The sequence below is a fragment of the Equus caballus genome, chromosome 9, assembly GCF_041296265.1.
Source record: "Equus caballus isolate H_3958 breed thoroughbred chromosome 9, TB-T2T, whole genome shotgun sequence".
Taxonomy (NCBI): Eukaryota; Metazoa; Chordata; class Mammalia; order Perissodactyla; family Equidae; genus Equus; species Equus caballus.
Genome location: NC_091692.1, coordinates 60,853,097 through 60,874,636, shown reverse-complemented (window position 1 = coordinate 60,874,636; position 21,540 = coordinate 60,853,097). Strand labels below are relative to the sequence as shown.

Below are 21,540 nucleotides of genomic sequence, written 5' to 3'. Positions count from 1 at the left end.
CATGGGAGGAAACAAGAAAATTACAGCAACAATTACAGAAGTATATCCTCTTGTGGCTCATGTTAACATTGCCAAATCCCTGTATAAATCAGAACCAACTATTCATAGAATGTACCTGTCAGCAATATGCTACGTGACATATGGCTCTACTTAATCAAATATACAATTCCATTTTTAAAAAAACTTAGAATATTCCTTCAAGGCACTGTGTTAGCCAGTCAGTCATTCACACTCTGATGTGGTTAAAACATTTAAATATTTATGCACCGTATTTTATTTATATGTATAGCTGTGTCTAAGAGAATACTTTTACCCTGGGAGGAAACTGGTATTTCTGAAGGCCATTTTGCAGTAGTTGCTACACATGAGTCCTCTTATAATGGCCCTGATACCAGGACAAAAATATCCTGGGCTTAAGTGCTCTATCAATGACTCTTTTATATTTTCTAGGTTTGTTTTTTATTAAATGCATTGTCCAAAATATGACAAAAAACAGAAATTGGAGCCATGGAGGTTTTTTTCACATTGCTATTCAAACCAGCTGCAAAGATTTAGATCACACTAGCTCTTATTCTACGCATGTCCTTTGCAACAAGAAAACCATGGAATGCCCTTAAAAAAGAATTTTAAAATATAAAACAGATGTGTTATCTTTTTTCCCTTTGCTATTGCAGTGCCATGTTAGGTAATTAATTCCTTAGTCTAGTATAGGTCTTCACGCATATAAAGAAAAGAGTTTATTCCCATAAAAATTCCTCAGTTAGAGAATCCAAGCCCCTCCTCCACTCCACTGCCACTGTCCCCACATGAGGTCAGTGTGGGATGAAGGACCATTTCTCTTGGTGAGCCAGCCAGCTTCACACAAATGCATGTAACACACACAACATGTGGGGAAAGGTCTTGGCTTAAATAGCAACACAATACTATGGAAATACACTATTCTACTGAAAATCATTAAGGGAAGCAGAAGTGATTTGTTGTTAAATCTCTGAGCATATTATTATCCAAACATTCTGTGAAATTATTTTCATGACAGTGTACATGGACAGGTTCCTCATTTTAAATATGCTGTTCAGCATAGACTTATATTTCATCTCTTTTTTGATATGGTTAATTTCTGACAAGAGATAAAAGTAAAAAATTATTAATCAAGAGTCTTTAACTGATTAAAAAAATTCATTATCAAGTGCTTTTTAGTGAATCACAATGGCAGAATGGTAGTAAGGGGAAAGACTAAGACGATATGTGCTCACATATTTCCTCTCACTGCTTTTTCTCTTTGAAAAGACGAAATGCTTATTTTCAGAAAGGCTCACATAGGTTCTTCGTTTCTGCAGCGGATGCTTAGACAATCCGATCCATAGCTAAGTTCAAGCTTTGGCAAACTAAAGCCATAATACTTGGAAAAAATTTCTGGGAATATGTTACTTTCCACACAGATGTGGTACATTAGTCACAAAAATGTGGGCATGATCTCCAATGCCTGTGTAGAGAACCCATATTCTCCAAAGTTTTTAAAAATAACATGCATCACTTCGCCAAAACAGAGAAGGTCCCAAATATTATGGTGCCCATCAAATTCTTCATTCCCTCACCTTTTTGTTTGTGCTTAACTTATTACTAGAAGTGATAACATAGAGTGCCTAGTAAAAGATCACACGCAGACAAACTGTAAACCATTCTAGAATGTTCATACCTGTTGCCAAGCTTGTATTGCAGTGTTTAGAGAATGAACTACGTGTTGCCCAAAGTTTACAAATACAGACTCAACCATGATGGTGCAGTCAAGCAGCTTTTCTACTGCATCGCTGGAAACCGCAATCTGTCCAAAGATGCTGAAGGGTTTCACCATGCTTTGCATTGTAAGATTTCTGCATTCCAGAAGTTTACAGTCTGCTTGAGCTGAGAATCGGATCTCCTGACAGACAGAACTATTATTCCACTGTCGAAGATACATGTGTGGTTCTCTGAAGGAAATAATCATGTATTCCAGTTCAGATGGCATATTTTTATCAGAAATAAATGGCTGTAGGTGTTGCGGTGGAGCTGTTGAGAAAACAAAAGGAAAACAGCAATTGAGATGAGCCAATACTTTATGGAAATAAAGAGATGACATTTAAATCATTAAACTTTTTGGTTACTGAATTTGATATTTGCTGTTTAATAAATTCAAACATTCTCTTTAAGATATTACAATATCTGAATCACCATTTTACATTTGCAAACAAAACTGTTTTGTTCAGTCAGCAGGTCTCTTAAACATATATTGTCCAAAGGTTACATTCACTTTCACAGACAAAAATTTGATCACAGGAGACAACATATAAAATGACGAGGAGGTAAATATCTAAGGAGAGTTTTATAGAAGTGCTCTGTATCTACCAACCAAATCACAAAAACAAAAACATGACTCAAATAGAGTTAGAAAAAAGCAGGTTAAACTCCATTTTTGCTGAAAAGGCAAGATGCTTAACAGCAGCTGTGTTTAGTTTTAATCTGATTTTTTTCCCTTTTTCCATTACGTGTAGGTTGAAAACCTAATACCTGAATCAAAACGTATTAACTAGAAAAGGCTCAGCACAGACTTTTAGGAATGATTTTTCATGTAACATTAGTAAATTCATAAAAGGCTACTCTTGGTGTGTGGAACAATTTAATCTTCTACCTTACAAACTTGTAAAAATGCTAGTCCTTTAAATTATTGGCAAATTTGCCTATCTTTAGTAGAAGGTAGTCGTACTTTTGAAATCAGGTAATATCAACTACTTTTGGAATCTATTGCCATTAATGTGATGGCTCAGAATACAGAACAAAAACAGACACATTTCTTTCAAAAAGATCATAATTGGAACAACAGTAAAACCTGCAATTTTGTAACTTCCTTGAAAATTCTCATTGGGAAGCATGTAGAATCATGTCAGTTCAATACAACTGGTAACCCATATAATAAGTCCACAGCATGGTTCAAAAATAAGGGGTGCATCTGTTATACGAAATCAACTTGTGAATAACTTTGCCAGTGCTCGTTGTTACAGGAAATGAATGCTGCTTCTAAAAATTTCCACGGCCATATGGGTGTGAGTGGTGATTAGTAGTGAAGGAGCTTTGGGTGGGGAAAGTGATTAGCAACCATGGAACTTTGAGACATCACTAATATTGTAAAACACAGAATAGAAACCCCTCCAAGCCTTTTTACTTCCTGAAATTAAATTATCTGGGTAAAAATTGATGAATTGTGTCTGAGAACACTCAAGACAAAACACTAAGTATTAAGTGGACGTTATTTTGATACTAAAATAAAGAGTACCTGTGCCTAGTTGGTCAAGGTGATGACAAAGATGAAACTCCAGGTGAGCAAACTGGAAGGAAATGCAAAGAGATGGGACAAACCATGGGGTAAAACAGGAGTCGACTCTGGTACAGGCAGCCAGGGCTGTGGGAGTTACAAGTTGGTCACAAGCGCTTTGAGAACCAGATTCACTTGCAGAACTATGGGAAATAAATAATAAAAGAAGTTCAATAACCTGAATTTCCCAATATATAAGTGAAATCTCTTTCTATAAGAGTTTTTAAAGCTGGCACCCACAATCCTATAGTCAATATGTTATCATCAAATCTTCTATATTTACTCACATAAACTAGTTGTTTTTAAAAATTAGGTTCATGTTGATTGTTTTCTATAAGTTATTAGCAGAAAAATTTTGAAAGATTCCTCAAACCCCAAGCCATGTTGACCTACCTCCAACCCAATTTTCTTCCACCCACATCTCACGTACAGACAACTTGTTCTCATATCAGTTTAAGACCAACACAATTCAGAGCATGATTCTGCTGGTCAAAAAACTCAATACTTTCAGCGTCACCGTAAATGTTTCACTTTTGTTTTACTTCTCCAGATTGTCCATATCCATATTTCCATATGAATTGGTCAATACTCTTTATGAACGCCCAGTGAATACTGTACGAGGTGCCATAAAAGTTATGACCATGTCCAGAAGAACCAAGGTCCCATGGGCAATTACACTGCATAGGTCCTCTTTTCACTTGCCCACCCTCTTAACACCATTTTATACAATATCTGATTAAATGGAATAATGAAGGAATTCACAGGAGGGGGGAAGTTTGTACCTGGTGGCTACTGGTGTGCATGAGAAACATGCTACCTAGTTTCCTTGCTTCAGTGCTAGTAGAAGCATGAGAGCTGGGGATTGGGAGGGGGCAAGGTATATATCCTGGTGACTATAGATCACTGAACAAATGCTGCCCTATTTCCCCTCAGCATCCTTCACCCTCTTCTTTCCAAATCTGAAATTTGCTCTGACTCCCAAATCCTTGAGGAGCCTAGAGAAGAAACACTGTAATTTACAGTACCATAGGGAGAACTATGACAGGAAAAACTAAAGAAATAAATCCTAGGTTTTCACAGAACTCACAGTCTAACTGGTGATATAAAATATGTAGACATTTAGAAACATTATAAAACAGAACAACCACGCAGGAATAGGAAAATTGGAAGGGCTGCCAGAGGGGAAACATTAAGAGGTACTCAGAATGGTGTGGGGTGAATCATGGGAGGTTCTCACAGTGCGAATCTTCAGCTGAGTTTAGAAAGAAGTTGTGAAAAGGCTGGTGAAAATGAAAGCTAGGAGCATTCCAACATGTTTACTGAGTGTTTAACTTGAAAGAGTTTAGTTTTGTGGTAGTATTTACTGCAATGTTAGTAAATCTCCATCACATACAAAGAAAACACAAACTCTGGTGCAGTATGTTATTGACTAAACGCTATGTGCAAAACTGCAGCTAAGCATAGTCTTAAAACTTTCTATAAATGGACATACTAATCCAAATAGCTTTCTAGGAATTTCTGTGGAGTTACAAATAAAAGATTTCATTGGCAAGGTAAAAGTTAAAGCTTGCATTTATTCAGAAAGAGCAAAATGTATTAGTTGCACATGTGTTTTACACATATGAATTCTTTTTCTTATACTACTTTAAGAAGTTGTTAGAAATATGGTACAGTGTTAGCCAAGATGTTATTAAAAAGCCAGGTAAGGGTTCTATGAGATCAGTTCTAAAACAGCGAGTACAAAATTTGAGGTATTTATCTGAAGCATTTTTCTTGCCAACTACGATTTTTGACACTCTTGAGAGTTTCCAAAATTTATTTTTCTCTCTCTTGAGAGTAGCAGATACCATATCATATTAAAAAAGGTTGCTAAAACATCATGAGTTTGTGCTGCCAACTTTATTTGTAACAAATAGATTAATTCTTCATTTTTCCTAAATTAAATGCACAAATAAAAGGTTAAAAAGAGTATTTTTAGGTATATATAGTAACTCCCAACATACTCAAGTGGTCAGCAATACTCTTTCAATCTTGAAATCCTGACTACAATGGTTAGTAGGTTAATCCATATTTAAAAATTTAGACTTTTATATAAAAACTGGAGTTATATCAAAATAAAAATTCCTTAAATACAAAAGTAACATGGTATATATAATCTGACTATCCTTAAACTATCTTTTGAATCACTAAAATTACAGAGTTTAAAAAATTTTTTATTATTTTTTTTTACGGGAAGCTTAGCCCTGAGCTAATATCTGTTGCCAAACTTCCTATTTTTGCCTGAGGAAGATTGTCACTCAGCTAACATCTGTGCCAATCTTCCTCTATTTATGTGGGATGCCGCCACAGCATGGCTTGATGAGCAGTGCTAGGTCTGTGCCTGGGATCTGAACCTATGAACCCTGGCTGCCTAAGCAGAGCACATGAACTTAACCACTATGCCACCGGGCTGGCCCCCAAATTATAGTTTTTTGATACTTAACTTAATTTGATCATCATTAGATACTACAAAAGTAGTATACATATGTTTACCTTTTACATAAGGATTAAAAAGATCTAATTGGATTAGAGCTAAACAGTCATAAATATGAGAGTGATGACTCTGCTAGGGACACTTATGGAAGCTGCATGTGTGTAATTTCCTCACTTAAGTACAATGGAGTTTGCTTTGATTGAGATATCAAAAGGAAAAACATAATTTATGAGATGTGCATTAAGCAGAAAGAGGAAAGTAAAAATGGCTCCTAGGAGCAACACCTGTCAAATAGCAGTACACAGAACTCAAGATTCAGTAGTTAGGTCACATATCAATAAGTTCCTAATAGAAATTCAAATTTTTAGAATAGTGGAAATATCCTGAAAAGTGGAAAGTATGGCAGGAGTTTTACATATCCATACTTTCATTTTACCTAAAGCATACTTATCAAATGTCCTGAGTCAACTGCAGAGAGGTATCAATTCTTAAAACAAGGAGTGTTTTAGTTAGTCTAGATCTTGATTGACCCATAGGCTTTACAGGGACCCAGGCATAATGCTTAAAGATTCACCCCCGGATGTCATTCTGTGGTGAACTCCTAAAGCACTGCAGGTATTCAACAAGGATCTGACTTGTTGATGAAGGCTTGAGTTTTTCTCTGGACTCTTCTGTGGTAATAAGAGTTTTATAATATAGTATAGCATACCATAGAGATTAAGCAGAGGATGACTAGGGTGAGAGAACCAGAAGAAAACACTTGCACTGCTCTCACTTATATTGCAATCGTGGGCAGGTTATTTCATCTGGCTAAATATTAGTTTTCTCATCTGTAAAATGAGTATAGTAATTGGACCTATTTTTTGAGTATTAAATGAGATACTGCAAACAATCTACTTAGCACAATGTCTAGCACTCCATAATAAAATCCCATCCCTCTTTTTCTGGCTGGCAAACAGAATACACCATACTGGTTACATAATTTACGTTAATTGTTGGTGATTACCTTTAGCACCCAAGAGGGACTTCACAATATCGCACTGACTCTCACCTCAGGGTGGCATTGTCTCTCGGCACTGGTTCACCTAAACTCTCTCCTGCCTAGTAAACAACGCTGCTTTGTCCACCCTGGGAGAGTGCCGTGCGGGTGAACAGACTGGCAAGACGGTGCGCCTGCTGCACCAAGTTCTCTCAACTTTTTAATTAATTAATTAATTATTTTAAAGATTTTATTTTTCCTTTTTCTCCCCAAAGCCCCCAGTACATAGTTGCATATTTTTAGTTGTGGATCCTTCTAGTTGTGGCACGTGGGATGCTGCCTCAGCGTGGCTTGATGAGTGGTGCCATGCCCACGCCCAGGATCCGAACTGGCAAAACCCTGGGCCACCGCAGCAGAACGCATGAACTTAATCACTTGGCCACGGGCCGGCCTCTGTCTTAACTTTTTAGAATCACCATTTTGTAAATGTTTTAACTCTAACCCCAAATAAGAAATAGACTTTTATCGTAATCTAGTACACACACTAAACGGGGCAGGGGTTACTGTAAATATGACACACTCTGATATTTTAAAAATTGTGGTAAAATATACATAAAATAAAATTTGCTATTTTAACCCATTACAAGTGTAGAGTTCAGTGGCATTAAGTACACTTAACAGTGTTGTGCAACTATCAACACAATTGATCTCCGGAATTTTTTTATCTTTCCAAACTGAAACTCCATACCCATTAAACAATAACTCCCCGTTCCCCTCTCGCTCGGCCCCTGGCAACCACCATTCTGCTTTGCCTCTATAAATTTGGCTACTCTTGGTATCTCATGTAAGTGGAGTTACACAATATTTGTCCTTTTCACACTGATAATTTCTATTTTTTTTAAAAAAATTCTAGCTGCAACTTGCTACATTGATATCATGACCCACTAATGGGTTGCAATCTGAGGTTTAAAAAACAGGCTTAAGTGGGCCCTCAGGTAAAACACTCCTTTATATATGACTTTAAAAAACAGAGACAGAGAAGGAGAAATCTCCCATGGTTCAGAGAATAAGTGCCATAACAAAGAGACTTCATTAATACCATCAGCCTAGAACTTTAGGTGAGACTTGAGGAAGGCTCAGTACTTTGGGGAATGTGTATGGGGAGAAGGACCACCTGGCAAAAGACTAACTCTCTGGAGGGGTTGTTCTATAGAGTTCAATCACCAACTAAAAGGAAACAGTAAGAGGCTTCAAAAAGACACTTGGGGAAAAACACAAGAATCCCTTCTACCCTAGGGGGAGAAGGCAAAAACTCACATTTAGCCCTAGGAAAGAATTTTCTGGATAAATCCTGGATTATATCATTGTATGACTAGAAAGATAGGTGACAAAGTGGTTCCAAATGTCAAGATTTCTATCTGAATGGTTTATGAAAGTCAAAAGATTTTAAAAAATGGTACCCAACAAATTTGGGTACATCTAAAAGTGCAGATCCCAGTATTCAAATGGAGGGGAACAATATCTGGAGGCCAGAATCACCTTCTGGTAAGAGAAGGTTCAACCAGTGAGAGAAAAGAAAGATGGTCCAGGGACTTGACCATCACAACGCTCTTTATCTGATCCTTCCACTGTCTCTAGACGCAAGAATCAAGGCTTTGGGAAATGAAAAGTGTCTGCTCTTCAAAAAAAAGCTGTGGACCACTGTCTCAAAGACAACCAAATATGAGCAATGACTCCTTTTATAGCATCTTTAGGGAGTAGGAGAAATTTTTTTTTTTTGGCACATACAAAGATGAAACTACTCCAAAAAACTCACCAGGGTTTCAAATTTCATTGTATGAAGAAAAAGCCATATACTCTTAAGCCACTTCTCTTTCCAGGATGCCTTCTTCCACGAACCAGCATTTTGGGGGAGGGGATAAAAAGTCCCTAGAAGCAATCTGCTCTCAGATGTTTAATGTTGTGAGAAAATGATAATGCAATATGGACAACAAACCACTAAAGACTTGGCACAGGCGAATAGAGCTTAGCATTGTCATCAAACCCCTTGTAATAAAGATTAACTGGACATATATATATCAAGATCTGCACAGTAACTATTGTGCTACATGATAATTTGCCTGTAATTTGGGTGACTTTACATAGTCACCTACTTCTGAAGTTAGCCATTTGGGGTGAGGTTAAGAGAGGGAAACAAAGTAGAAAGTTGTTCTGGTATTTCACAAGACATCTGATTGATACCAGACCCAGGGAACCTAGCAGGGTGGCCCGAAGACTGAGGGTTGGGCCCAATACTCTGTTTCCCTTTTTTTCCTCCTAGGGCTAGTCACTGGGTAAGAAACTATAAATTCCAAATACAGTGAGTGCTTGCTGGCTATCTTCTGCCTGCTCTCTAGATCTACTTTCTACCCTTCCCCATTTTCTTCTCTGCCACTGGACAGTGTCAACAAGCTGCTTTGTGCTCTGACCTGTCCTTTGGTTCAGCCAGTGGGAAGTACTCACCAGAGATTAGAAGGTGGGAGGAGAGTGGGGTAAGGATATGTATTCCCCTGGCTCCTTCTTGGCCATATCTCTGTACATTGCTGTGTCCCTTCAGCAAAAGCAGCTACAATTACCCACTCTGAGTTACTTTTGGTAATGGCTCTATCATCTGGCTCCTTCAGGCCTAAGAATGGGATGGTTCCCCAGGCTTCCTAGCCCCAGGGTACTGAACCATCCCTTAACCCTGCCCACACTTTTCTAAATAGTTCTTTCATTAAATTCTTCTCAACTACCCAGTTTGAGTGTGCTGTTTCTTGTCAGGACCTAACTGATAAACGGGGTTTATTTAGGCTTTGGCAATAAGCAATGGGTGGAGGCAAATATACATATGGTGAGACTAAAGATAAATAGCTGAAATGGATATCCTGATCAGGGCTTATATGTTGTATCTCTTGCCTCCAGTCTACTGCACAGCAAACAGAAGTCTCCTATAGGTCAATACTGTTGTAGAAATTAAGCTTGAAGTTACTCAACTTCAAATGCTACCTTCAAAAAAACATAATCATTACCAATCATTCATGTTCATATGATCAAGCAAACCATTAGTTAAAGATGGTAGAAAGTAATTATTACAAATACACAGGGACTGAATTAAAGATAACACACCTGTATGGGATAAACAGGCCAGGGTTTAAGAGAAGACTGAATCTTTTGTCTCCAGTCTTTTCTATTGAAGGCTACCTGCCACCCCTTGGACTAGTTAGCATCCTATTCTTAAGCAAGACCTCAGATTAGAAATCAATTTCTCAAGGCCAAATAGTTACTTGGCGATAAAGCTAGGACTTAAACCTAGGTCTCCTAACTTGAAATTCTCTATTACATAGTGCTTCTATTTACTTACACACAGTGATGCTATTACTACTCAGCTCCCCACACTGTTGCAACTTTATGCCAATTACGGGCAATATGTTCCGTTTGTTTTTTTTAAGATTAAACTTCATGGGACTTAATTTTATGAGCTTTCTTTCAGTAATATATAACAGTCTGATACATATCCTTCTCAAACTAATGAGACGACTAGTTATGATAAGACAATCTCTAATCATAAAAGTGTCAGGTTTTTGTCCAGTTCTAGATTTCTCATGACAGAATATGCTAAAGCTAACTGTAGCAGTTTTCTTTCTGCATGAAATGTTGACATTATCAAATCACTGATGTTTTCTTTCAAGAAATTGGATGAAATTTATTTACTGTCCCTTTTGAAAAATGTCTTAATAGTATTTATTTATGTTGACTTTTAAACCAACTCTTTAAATTTACTTCCATTAATATCAATTTCTACACGAAAAATGACTAATGTCAAACAATTTAAAGCAAGATCAATTGGGAAATATTAGGTAAATGGAAAAATCCCAGGTGAAGACAAAAGATCTGTGATTACAATGTCAAAAGCTTGGTGAAAAATTGCCTGAATTTGATTGTCGGCATAAATTTCCATTCCCTAAAGGTTCCACATTTCTGTAGTGCTAAGCTTACCACAAAAGTAATTTTTATGAATGTTTCAGATTCAGAAGAATTAACTTTGTCTAAAATGCTTCTTTCAATGATGAAAATGTATTCTTTCATAATTAGAATCGAGAAATGATTTCTAACTCGATACTATTAATGAAATTCAGATTTTAAAAAATAAATTTCATTAGCCATAGCTCTATTTTCTGAGATTTCCTGGTTTCTGATTAGGTAATCTATATCAAGAATAGGCAATCTTTCTATCTATCTGCTAACTCATCACAGGATGGGTGTTCTTTTCATTGCTGCATTACATATAGATAAAATCAAGATCCCACTTCTCTAATATATTAATTGTATACTACTAGATAACATACTAGGAAGGCAATTATTTTTAAAGAGTCCAAATGATCTAGAAATAGAATATATAAAGTATAAAACATATTATTAAGCATACAAAGTAATCAACGAAAAAGACTGTGAGGCTACAGGCTAAAATGTTGACAGACGTTATCTCAGTATGGTATGATTATGGGTGGTGTTATTTTCTTTATTTCCCAAATGTTCTCCAATGAACACATATTATTGATAAATAAAAAAAAAAGCATTCACAGCTATTTATAACATACAGTTGGAATCAGAACACAAAATGGTGTGCTATGATTATAACCTTGAAAAGGCATACAATAATGGGCAAACATAAAGGTAACATAGAAAAGAAATAGTTGATTTACAGGGTGTTGGAATGGTGGATGTGTTTTTTCTCTTGTTAGTCTGAGAATGTTGTTTGGGGAAAAAAAAGGAGAGATTATATAAAAAGAATAAGATAATGCTAAAGCCAACTCATCAGGAGAATCTGAAGGTAAGACACTGAAAGTGATGGATAGCAAGATGGGCACAGGCCCGCAGTATGCATAATATATGACAAGAGAATATTGTTCTACTGATTGTGATTTAGTATCTTCTAATATCTGGATGTTTGTCTTTTAAAGTTTTCTTTAAACCATGTAAGAAGGAAATATCTCCAAAATTTAGAATGAGATAATTCAATTTATTAACCTTTCTTTAAATGCCCCAGGGCTATCATTACATGTATTGATTACTGTGTCATTAAGAGTCTATTGAGGTGTGTATGGCTCTTTTCTTCTATAGTTTTTGGTTCAGGATGACTGAACTTTTTTTGTGGTTTGTATTTTGCACTTTTTTCTTTTTATATTTATTTATTTATTTATTTTTTTAAGGAAGATTAGCCCTGAGCTAACTACTGCCAGTCCTCCTTCTTTTGCTGAGGAAGCCTGTCCCTGAGCTAACATCCGTACCCATCTTCCTCTACTTTATACGTGGGATGCCTACCACAGCATGGCGTGCCAAGTGGTGCCATGTCCGCACCCAGGATCCGAACCAGCGAACCCCGGGCCGCCGAGAAGGGGAATGTGTGAACTTAACCACTGCACCACCGGGCCGGCCCCCCTCTTTTTATATTTAAGCAGCAAGTTCGTAGTGGGGGCTCACAGGGCCGTATTATGAGTAAAACACAGGACTTTTAGTATACAGACTTTGAAACATGAGCTTCTGTCTTGTTTCCTGGTTATTATCTGTTCAGACAGATGCAGCTACTCGGCAGCGGAGAGAGAGCTAAGTGAGGGTCACTAGATGAGATGACTTGATGACTGTTTCCTAGAACAGTGTCACTATTTCATTTTTCACTAAGTTACCTTTGGTCATCAGCTCCATTTTGACTGCTGTTCAAGACAATTCTCCAAAGATCCGAGGATACTAGTTTCTTCTGGTCATTCACAAGATTGACATCTGGCAATTGCAGTTCACAAACTTTACTTTCAGACAGACTAAATTCTTGAAATGCAACAAAAATCTTCTGGAGTTCATCCCAGTATTCCAAACTACAAGGAATCTATATTAAAATAAAGAAGATTTTAGAAATTGCAAACAGAAACTATGTTCCTATATTTGTTGAAATGCAAATTAAATCTTCATAAAAGTTATAACATTAATTAGACTTTTAAAATGGAATAAGGTTATAAAAGTAGTTTAGAATTTCTTTCCACAGTTATACTCATCCTGTTTACCTACTTTATTTTAAAAGATCCATTCAAAAAAATAAATAAAAACATAAAAGACCGATTCAAGAATAATATGTAAAAACAGTCAGGAAAGTTTGTAAATAAAAGAGAAACAATGGGGAACAAATTCTACCAGGTGTTAAGTGTATTATAAAGCTACTGCAATTAAATGATAAGGTTGGAGTAGTAACACACAAATAGATTAGTAAGACTAGAATAAAAAAATAGTATAAGGGGCCAGCCTGGGGGCACAGCGGTTAAGTTCGCGCGTTCCACTTTGGTGGCCCAGGGTTTGCCGGTTCAGATCCTGGGTGCAAACCTATGTACTGTTTGTCTTGCCATGCTGTGGTGGGCATCCCATATATAAAGTAGAGGAAGAAGGGCACAGATGTTAGCTCAGGGTCAGTCTTCCTCAGCAAAAAAAGAGGAGGATTGGCAGCACATGTTAGCTCAGGGCTAATCGTCCTTAAAAAAAAAAAAAAGTATAAGATCTAAGTACACATAAATTTTAGTATGTTATGAAGGTGGTATTTCAAACAAGTAGGGAAAAGGTGGGAAAAGAGGTTGCAGGAACTGGATAACCATTTGGTAAAATCAAAGTGAGTCCTTACATCATTCCTACATGAAAGTAAATTCCAAAAGGATCAAAACGTTAAAGGCTAAAAACTGAAAGCATAAAAGAAAAAATCAGTTAATATTTTTATCATAATAGGGCAGCCCTTTCTTTGTATGGCATGAAACCCACGTATGGGAAAAAAAAATCCCACAACTGACAAAATCATATTTAAAAAAAAAAGGAGGGCCAGCCCTTTGGCCTAGTGATTAAGTTTGGCACGCTCTGCTTTGGTGGCCCAGGTTCAGTTCCCAAGCACAGACCTACACCACTTGTCAGCTGTCATGCTGCGGTGGCAACCCACATACAATATAGAGGAAGACTGGCACAGACGTTAGCTCAGGGCCAATCTTCCTCAGCACACACACATACACACAGAAGGAAAATTAGGATAAGACAGGTAACGTTAAATGATAGATCTAGGAATAATTGTTGTGATAGCAGACAGCTCTTAACAAATCAATGAGAAAAAGGTAACCATATAGAAAAATAAGCAAAAACAGTTGTTGGAAGAGGCAATTAGCCATGGACCCTGCATGTCCCTGCATGTTCCTGCTAGGTAAGCAAAGGATGCAGGGCTCTGAAAGCTGTTAACTGGGGCCATTTCTCAGGTTGTGTTTGCAGAGAGCAGCCTTGAGGGATGAGGTCCCTCCAGGACAAAGAGCAGACTTGCTCTAAAAGAGGTGGATTTGACAAGCTCTATGTTCCTCAGCTGTGTCATTTCCCCTGGAGGCCCTTCTGCATCACCTCATGGGACCTGGGAGCAAGAGGAACCAATGCAAACATGATGCCCATGCTGCTTGCCTTGCCATGAGCAATAACGTTTTTTGTTTCTGAACCAAGAGTCTTATGTCTTCTGCCAGTGCCCATGAAATGCTAACAGGCTAATTTATTAGTTTCCAAAAGGTAAAATCCCAGACTCCGACAACAATTAGTTCAGAAAAGAAATATAACCAGACAGTAAACATGAAAAGATCTTCAACTTCACTAAAACAAAGAAATTCAAATTAAAGCAATAATGTAGTATTTTTGTTTATTAATCTAGCAGTTTTAAAAGACTGACAATTCCAATTTCTGTATAGGTGTGGGAAAAAGCATGTTTACCCAATATTTTTGGAGGGTAATTTGGCACTATCTATTGAATGCTTGGAAGTATACATCTAAGAATGTTTTACAGAGATTCCAATGCCAGTGTGTGTGTGTTTGTGCATATTTACTTCAGCAAGAAATTGGTAACAACTCAAATATCCATCAATAGGGGATCAGTTAAATACAGCATGCAGATCTATAGAATGGACTATTGTACAACCATTAAAACGAATAAGGAATAGCTATATATACTAACACAAAAGACAACCAAAATTTATTACTAAATTTAAAAACGTAAGCTTTAAAATAGAACATGTGAGCTGATCCCATTTGTCTTAAAAAGAAAAAAAAAAAAAAAAAGACTGGGCTCAGAGGCATCTGCTTTTTTGGGAAGCATTCCCCAATTACCATCCTTAAAGCTTATCCCTGCCTCTCTTGTGTCACTTCCATATCTAATAAATTCCTCTATCGTAGAACTAATTACACTTTGCAATTGCTTATTTACATGTTTGCCTCCTTTAGCTGACCCAGAGGTCCCTGAGGCAAAAATGGCACATTATTCTTAGCATCGCACACAGTTTTAGGGACATAATAAGATCTTGATAAAAAGCTCCCTGAATGAATAGATTTCTCCTTAACTCTTCTTTCCTAAAAAAGTGATTCTTAATCTTTCAATGGGAATAAATTTTACCTCCACCTATAACAAAGTTTCTTTTCTTTAAACAGGGACTTGAACATCCATATGTAGAGAGATGCTAGATAGAAGAAAGGGGAACAAAATGGACATGCATAAGAGGCTAACAGTGTGATGAAATAAAAGCATATGTTCTGGTTAGTGATAAGGACAAGTAACACATAATATTCCACTTTTGGCCACATTTCTTGAAATTCTCTCTCTTCTTGCTTTCTATGATATACTTTTTTCTAACTTTCCTTTCTCTGGGTCTTTGTTCCTATATTCTCTTTCAGCCTGAAATACCCATACATTCTCTAGTTTCTCATTGTCTCATGTTTAAATCTTTCCCATTTATCAAGGTCCAAATGAAATACCACCTTTCTTTGAGCCTTTTCAACTTCCCAGATGGGAAAATTCTCTCCCTTTTCTGAACTCCAATAGTTTTTTGAAATGGGAATCTGTTTCATAGCTCTTATCACTGTATACCTCACGTTACAGTTATTTCTATACATGACATCTTTCTTAGTAGACACATTCCTTGAGGGAATGATTTCCATTTGGCTAAGCTTTGGATTTTCAAAGCACCTGGCAAAGTGTATACAGAGAGTGTTCAAAAAAAGTCGCTGAATGAATGAATGAATAATTCATGAATGAATGAACGAATATACACATACTGGGTGATTCAGCCCATTTACGGCACATTAAAAATTCTCCACAAAGAAATATACAAGATGAAAGCATGAACTTTGCAGTTAGACCTAATGGGTTTCAAATCCTAGTTCCATTAGCTATGAGTTCTTGGGCAAATTAATTTCTCTAACATCAGTTCCCGTTATCTCTAAAAAGGGGATGATAACAGAACTACTCTCATGAACTGTTGTAAGGATTAAATGAGACGTTTTGTTTCATTTAAAATCACATAGCAAAAGCTTAAGAAATGTTAGCTACTAATTATTTATCCTTCTCATGCTCAAAGAACACTTCTGAAGCTGGAAGTTGTTACCAGAATCAGGAAGGTTGTGATAGAGTTCTGCTTGTTAGATTTCTTAACAACGGGTTGGACTTGTGGGACGAAAATAATAAACCTTGAACCTGGACGTTCAGGAACATTGTAATATAGTTTAATATGGTTTTGTGCTGCATACCTATTAAAATGTGGCCTGCTCCCATGTTGGCTATGACTTGAGAGAGAAAAGAGTATCTCATTGTTTAACTCCTCTCTTGACTGCCAGTGAGTTCAGTCCTTTGGATGAGGACACTCATAACCAGAGGTAGATAAGATATGGGAAGTGGGATAAGACATATAAGAATATAAAAATCTCAGTGGAAGAGGGCAAATGAGTTTAGAAAAAGTGTATTTAAATACCTATTTTTTTTTGTAATACAAATAACAGAATGTAAATTCAAAATTATCTTCTTGGTCGAGAGGTTACACAGAAAATAGAGCGAAAAAATACTTGTTTCTGGTATTGTCTCCAGAAGTTCTCCATTAAAATTAATATGAAATAGCTTATGAAAATTATCCGTCACACTGGAAAGCAGAGTGGGGCTCTTGAGGAAAAAGTACTAGTAAATTTTGATTTACAAGGCGAGGGTTGGAATAGGTCCATAATATAAGGCAATCCAAGCTGCGAACCATTGTGGGAAGCCATTACACAGTTTAAGGGCAACGAAAGTGGACTGTACCAACACTGGGGCTTAGGGAAGGAGGAACTGAAGGAGTTCAAAAGGACAGATTTGGAAAAAAGCCAAATCAAAACTTTATTTGGTTCACAACGTTGTGTGAGGTGTGTTCTGTGGTTATATACTTCAATTGGAACATTCCAGGCTACTCTGAAAATTCAGAAAGCAATAGAAAACTAGTATAGAAGTACATCCCAAAACATAGTCAGTTATATGTTTGTCAGGATTTTCCTTTATACACCTTCTTTTCCTTGGTTAATAAAGGAGTATTAATAAATTCACTCCAAATAAAACTTCTCTTGAAAAAATTTTAAATTGTATGACTGTAAGTGTGTTTGCAAACGTTACATATTAATCCTTTCCCCATTATAAGAATATATTTGACTTAAAAACTTCAAAAGAAAAGCTAATAATAACACTGAGTGCAATTAGTATTTAGTCAATTGTCCATTCAAATGTACATTGAGCCATCAATTTATAAAAAATATAGATATGATCTGTTTTTTTTTAGATTGATACCTAACAACTGTTGCCAATCTTCTTTTTTTCCCTGCTTTTTCTCCCCAAGTCCCCCCAGTACATAGTTGTATATTTTAGTTGTGGGTCCTTCTAGTTGTGGCATGGGGGACGCCACCTCAGCATGGCCTGATGAGCGGTGCCATGTCCACATCCAGGATCCGAACCTGTGAAACCCTGGGCCGCCAAAGCGAAGTGCGCGAACTTAACCATTCGGTCATGGGGCCGGCCCTGATATAATCTTTATATATTCTTATTTCTCCATCATAAAAAAATATTGTTGGTATTGCACTCAGGATAAAATCTTGATTCTGACACTTAAATCACTGCTCTACAACCTTGAGCAACTTATTTAATGACTGAGCCTCAAGTCTCTCATTTGTGAAATGCGGGTAATTAAAACTATATTGTTTTTAGGCTGCGTTAAGGATTTTGGACTTTATCTTAATGTCAGTGGGATATCTTTGAAGTGTTTTAAGCAAAAAAATAATACAGTCAAATTTATCTTTTTAAAAGCTTTCGGATACTGTAGAGAAAGGACTAAAAGGGGCAAGCATGGATGTGAAAAGACCAATTAGGAGCCTAGTGCAGTGGTTTAAGCTAGAAGTGTAAATGGCTTAGAGTATGGCTGGTGTCAGTAGAGAGGTATGTAGGAGATTCTTGGGACATAAAAACTTGTTAACTGATCAGAAACGAGAGGGAGGTGTCAAGGATGACTCCCAGGTTTCTAGCCTGAGCAACTGTTTGGATGCTGATGTCATTTACTGGGATGGGTAAGAATGATTTGTCTTGCTGGGGAGTAGGTTTGTGGTATGTGTGGGGTAGAGGAGGGTAGATCATGAGTTCATTTTTAGACAAGATGAGTTGGAGGCACCAATGAGCCATCCAACTGAAAATCTTGAGTAAGGAGTTGGCTATTCTGGAGAGTGGGAGAGGAAGTTAACCGTGTTGATACATAGCTATAGGTTTGTCTAGTTTTTGTCAGGAGAGTGTAATGGAAGGACAAAGAGCAATGAAGTTTAGGGTAATTATTTGCAAAAGGGTGTTTTAAATGATGAATTAATAATATAAACTGGCTAAAAGGGGATGTGAAAACAGAGTAAGCTGATGGATATGGAGAAAAAAGAGAACTATAGGTCTACATATAGTTAATAAATGACTATAGTGGGGCTTGTTGAGTAAGCAGGCTAGAGAGACTGAGAGAGTGTGAGGGAGATTAGGATGCTGGAATGAATGATTTAAGAGGCAGAGCAGTTTTGGATGATGACAAGGTCCAGGGCTTGTGTGGAGACATGAGTAGTTAGATGCAGTGGAGGTGAAGATCAGTAGTGTAAAGAGATCAAGCTGGGGTTTTGGCTGGGTCATTTACGTGGATGTTGATGGCAGTGAAGAAAAACGCTGGAAACCATGAGCCAAAGGCTTCTGAAATGAGGGAAAGTGGCCAAAAAGTTAGTAGATGGCCACAACAAAGAGAGGTGAGGATGATATAATTAGATGGAGTGAGTCTCAAAGAAGCAGGAGGGTTTTACAGGAGGGTAGATGGTAAATGGCATTGGTGAGCAAGAAGAACATCTCATCTCCTGTCCTTGAGGTAAAAGGGATGTAAGAGAATAAACAGCCTCCATCTCAGAGGGTTAAAATGGCGCAGAGTTCCAGGAGACAGCAGGATTTCATTTAAGGTTAAAGGGGTAAAGGAAATGCTTGAAGATGAGGTTGAGGTTTAGGGGAGTTCACTAATCACAGAGCAGGTGTTCCAGAGGGCTCAGTGGAAGGGTTCGGGAGGTAGAGGAGGAAGGTTTGTGAGAGGAGGAAAAAGGGATACAAATCAGTATCTAGACAAGAGAGGATAAATCTTATAGTTTGGGTAGTGACTAGGAAAGAGGGAAGCGAAGCATGTGTTGGAATTTAGTCCTAGTTTAGGAGGGGTAGGGACAATGGTTGTGGTTCTAACTTAAGTAGCCTACTGCTCCTTCCTGAGGCCTGATTTACATTCTGTGTGTTTTCTGACAAGTATCCTTAAAGAACTCCAGCTATATCTCCAATAAACTCATAGCACAGAGTCCTGTATGTGGCATATGCTTAATAAAGTTTTAAAATTAATGAATGAAGATGAGTGCTGAAAAGACAACGATCTTACCTTCTTTAACAGTCTTCTATTAAAAAAATATCTTGTTTTATATACTAAGTCCTTCCTTCAAATTATTTTACATTCACTTCCACTTTTAACAAACTTTGCATTAGCTTCACTTTCAGTTAGAAGCTGACATTGCCCAGCTAATCTCTAGCTTAGCAGTAACATCATTAAACTAAAAATCTAATGCAGTCATATTGTGCTTCATATGGTAGCAATTAGTTATTCTCAAGGAATAACTCTGAACTCTATTTTGTGTGATCTATTTAAAATAACTTTATTACATGCTCTTACGTTTGAAAGAGATGATGTGAATGATCTTTAGTTACATATCTATAACTGAGGATTTATTATTAATGCCTGCACTGAATAACTTGAAGGAAAGATAACTATTCCAAGAAAGTCTGGTTAGCAAAAAATAGTTTATAAAGCCTGAATATCTAGTACTGAGTCATGGGAAGTGGGAACAAGTAAATTGGTTTCATTGGAAAACATTCCACATGTAACACATGGTACATTTCAAACGACTGTCAAGATTATATATATTTTTATTACATTTTGTTTTCCTATCCATTATTTGACAGGACTTAAAAAAATTAGCCAGCCATACATAATAAACTGTACTCTAGGCATATGTGGTCTTTGTATATGAATGTATTTTAGGTTGTATATCTGCCAGTTGGTAAGAGCATATGTATTTTTGCATTTAAAATGTTATTTCACAATTTGTTTCCATTTAATGGCTAATTTGGGAAGATTTGCATGTGTGTTGGCCATTTAAAAATATTTTTGGTACAAAGAATATTCTGGCACTTAATTTGTTTTTATTACTTAACAGTACTGCCAAGACTATTAGCAGAGTTGCAAGTGCCCATCTGTCCTCATAGATAAATAGCTCTGATTTCTCTGTGCAGGGGCTGCTGATGCTGGGCCATTGCCTCTTTGTCCTGTCAGTCCTGTAAACAATGCAAAAAAAGGAACACTGAGGAAGTGTTTTCCCTGTACTATGAGCATAATAAAGAGCCGGTAGGTAGGGAGAGGAGAGATCTAGCAAGAGATATATTCTATCAGTCAGCTTCAATTGTCCTTTCCTATATGACAAAATAGAGGCAGGGTAGCTTACTGTAGGGCTAGTTAGTGAGTACAAAGCTACAGCTTCCATTCAGGACTAAGTTATTAAAGTCTGGTTACAGCAGAGGATGCCATCTTTATCACTCCTCCCATCACACTTCCAGATTTCCCAGGATGCCAAATCAACAGGTAAGTATAGTAGTGGGGGAAGAACAGCTGCTTTCCCACAATCACCCATGTTTTTTGGATCAGCAGTAATAACAGCACTGATGGTAGCTGTGGTAGAAGAAACTATCTTGTGAATAGGCCTTTACAATTTATAAAGATTTTTCTTATACATTACCTTAGTGAGGAGAATATTATTTCCATTTTACAGATACATTAACTGTGCTTCAGAGAAGTTAGGTAATGTTTCCAAGATTATACATTCAGTAAGTGTAACCTTTTGGCTATAAATCCTATGCTCTTTAAGCTAATTACCTTTAGATTTAAAAATATAAACATAGCCCATAATGTGTCATTTACAATTTCCAGTTCCAGTTTCTTTAAAGTGAATTCTCAGGAAGAAATCTGAATGCAGAATACAGTTTGATCTTTACCATTTATCCCAGCCATGTACAGTTAGTTAATTTGGGAAATTTTTGGTTTAGCAGCCTTTTTCTTTTAGCACTTTGAAAATGTTATCTCTCTCCCTCTGGCCTGCATCATTGCTGATGAGAAATCGGCTGTTAATCTTATTGCATATTTCTTACATATGATGAGTCAGTTCTCTCTAGTTGCATTCAAAATTGTCTTTTGACAGTTTGATTGTGTTTGGTGTGGAAATCTTTGAGTTTATTCTACTTGGAGCTCACTGAGCTTCTTGGATGTGTAGATTAATGTTTTTCATCAA

General features: G+C 36.9%; 1 protein-coding gene across 6 annotated transcripts in view; it reads right to left on the bottom strand.

The window, feature by feature from the left end:
- The window catches only part of VPS13B (vacuolar protein sorting 13 homolog B), a 777,539-nt gene that overhangs the window by 88,665 nt on the left and 667,334 nt on the right, over window positions 1–21,540 (bottom strand). For all 6 annotated transcript variants that reach the window (XM_005613228.4, XM_070222393.1, XM_023649188.2 and 3 more), the window contains exons 40-42: window positions 12,504–12,700; window positions 3,308–3,489; window positions 1,697–2,046 (exon numbers count right to left, since the gene is read on the bottom strand). In XM_005613228.4, the coding sequence (XP_005613285.2) occupies window positions 1,697–2,046; window positions 3,308–3,489; window positions 12,504–12,700 (729 nt within the window). The remainder of the gene's footprint in view (window positions 1–1,696; window positions 2,047–3,307; window positions 3,490–12,503; window positions 12,701–21,540) is intronic.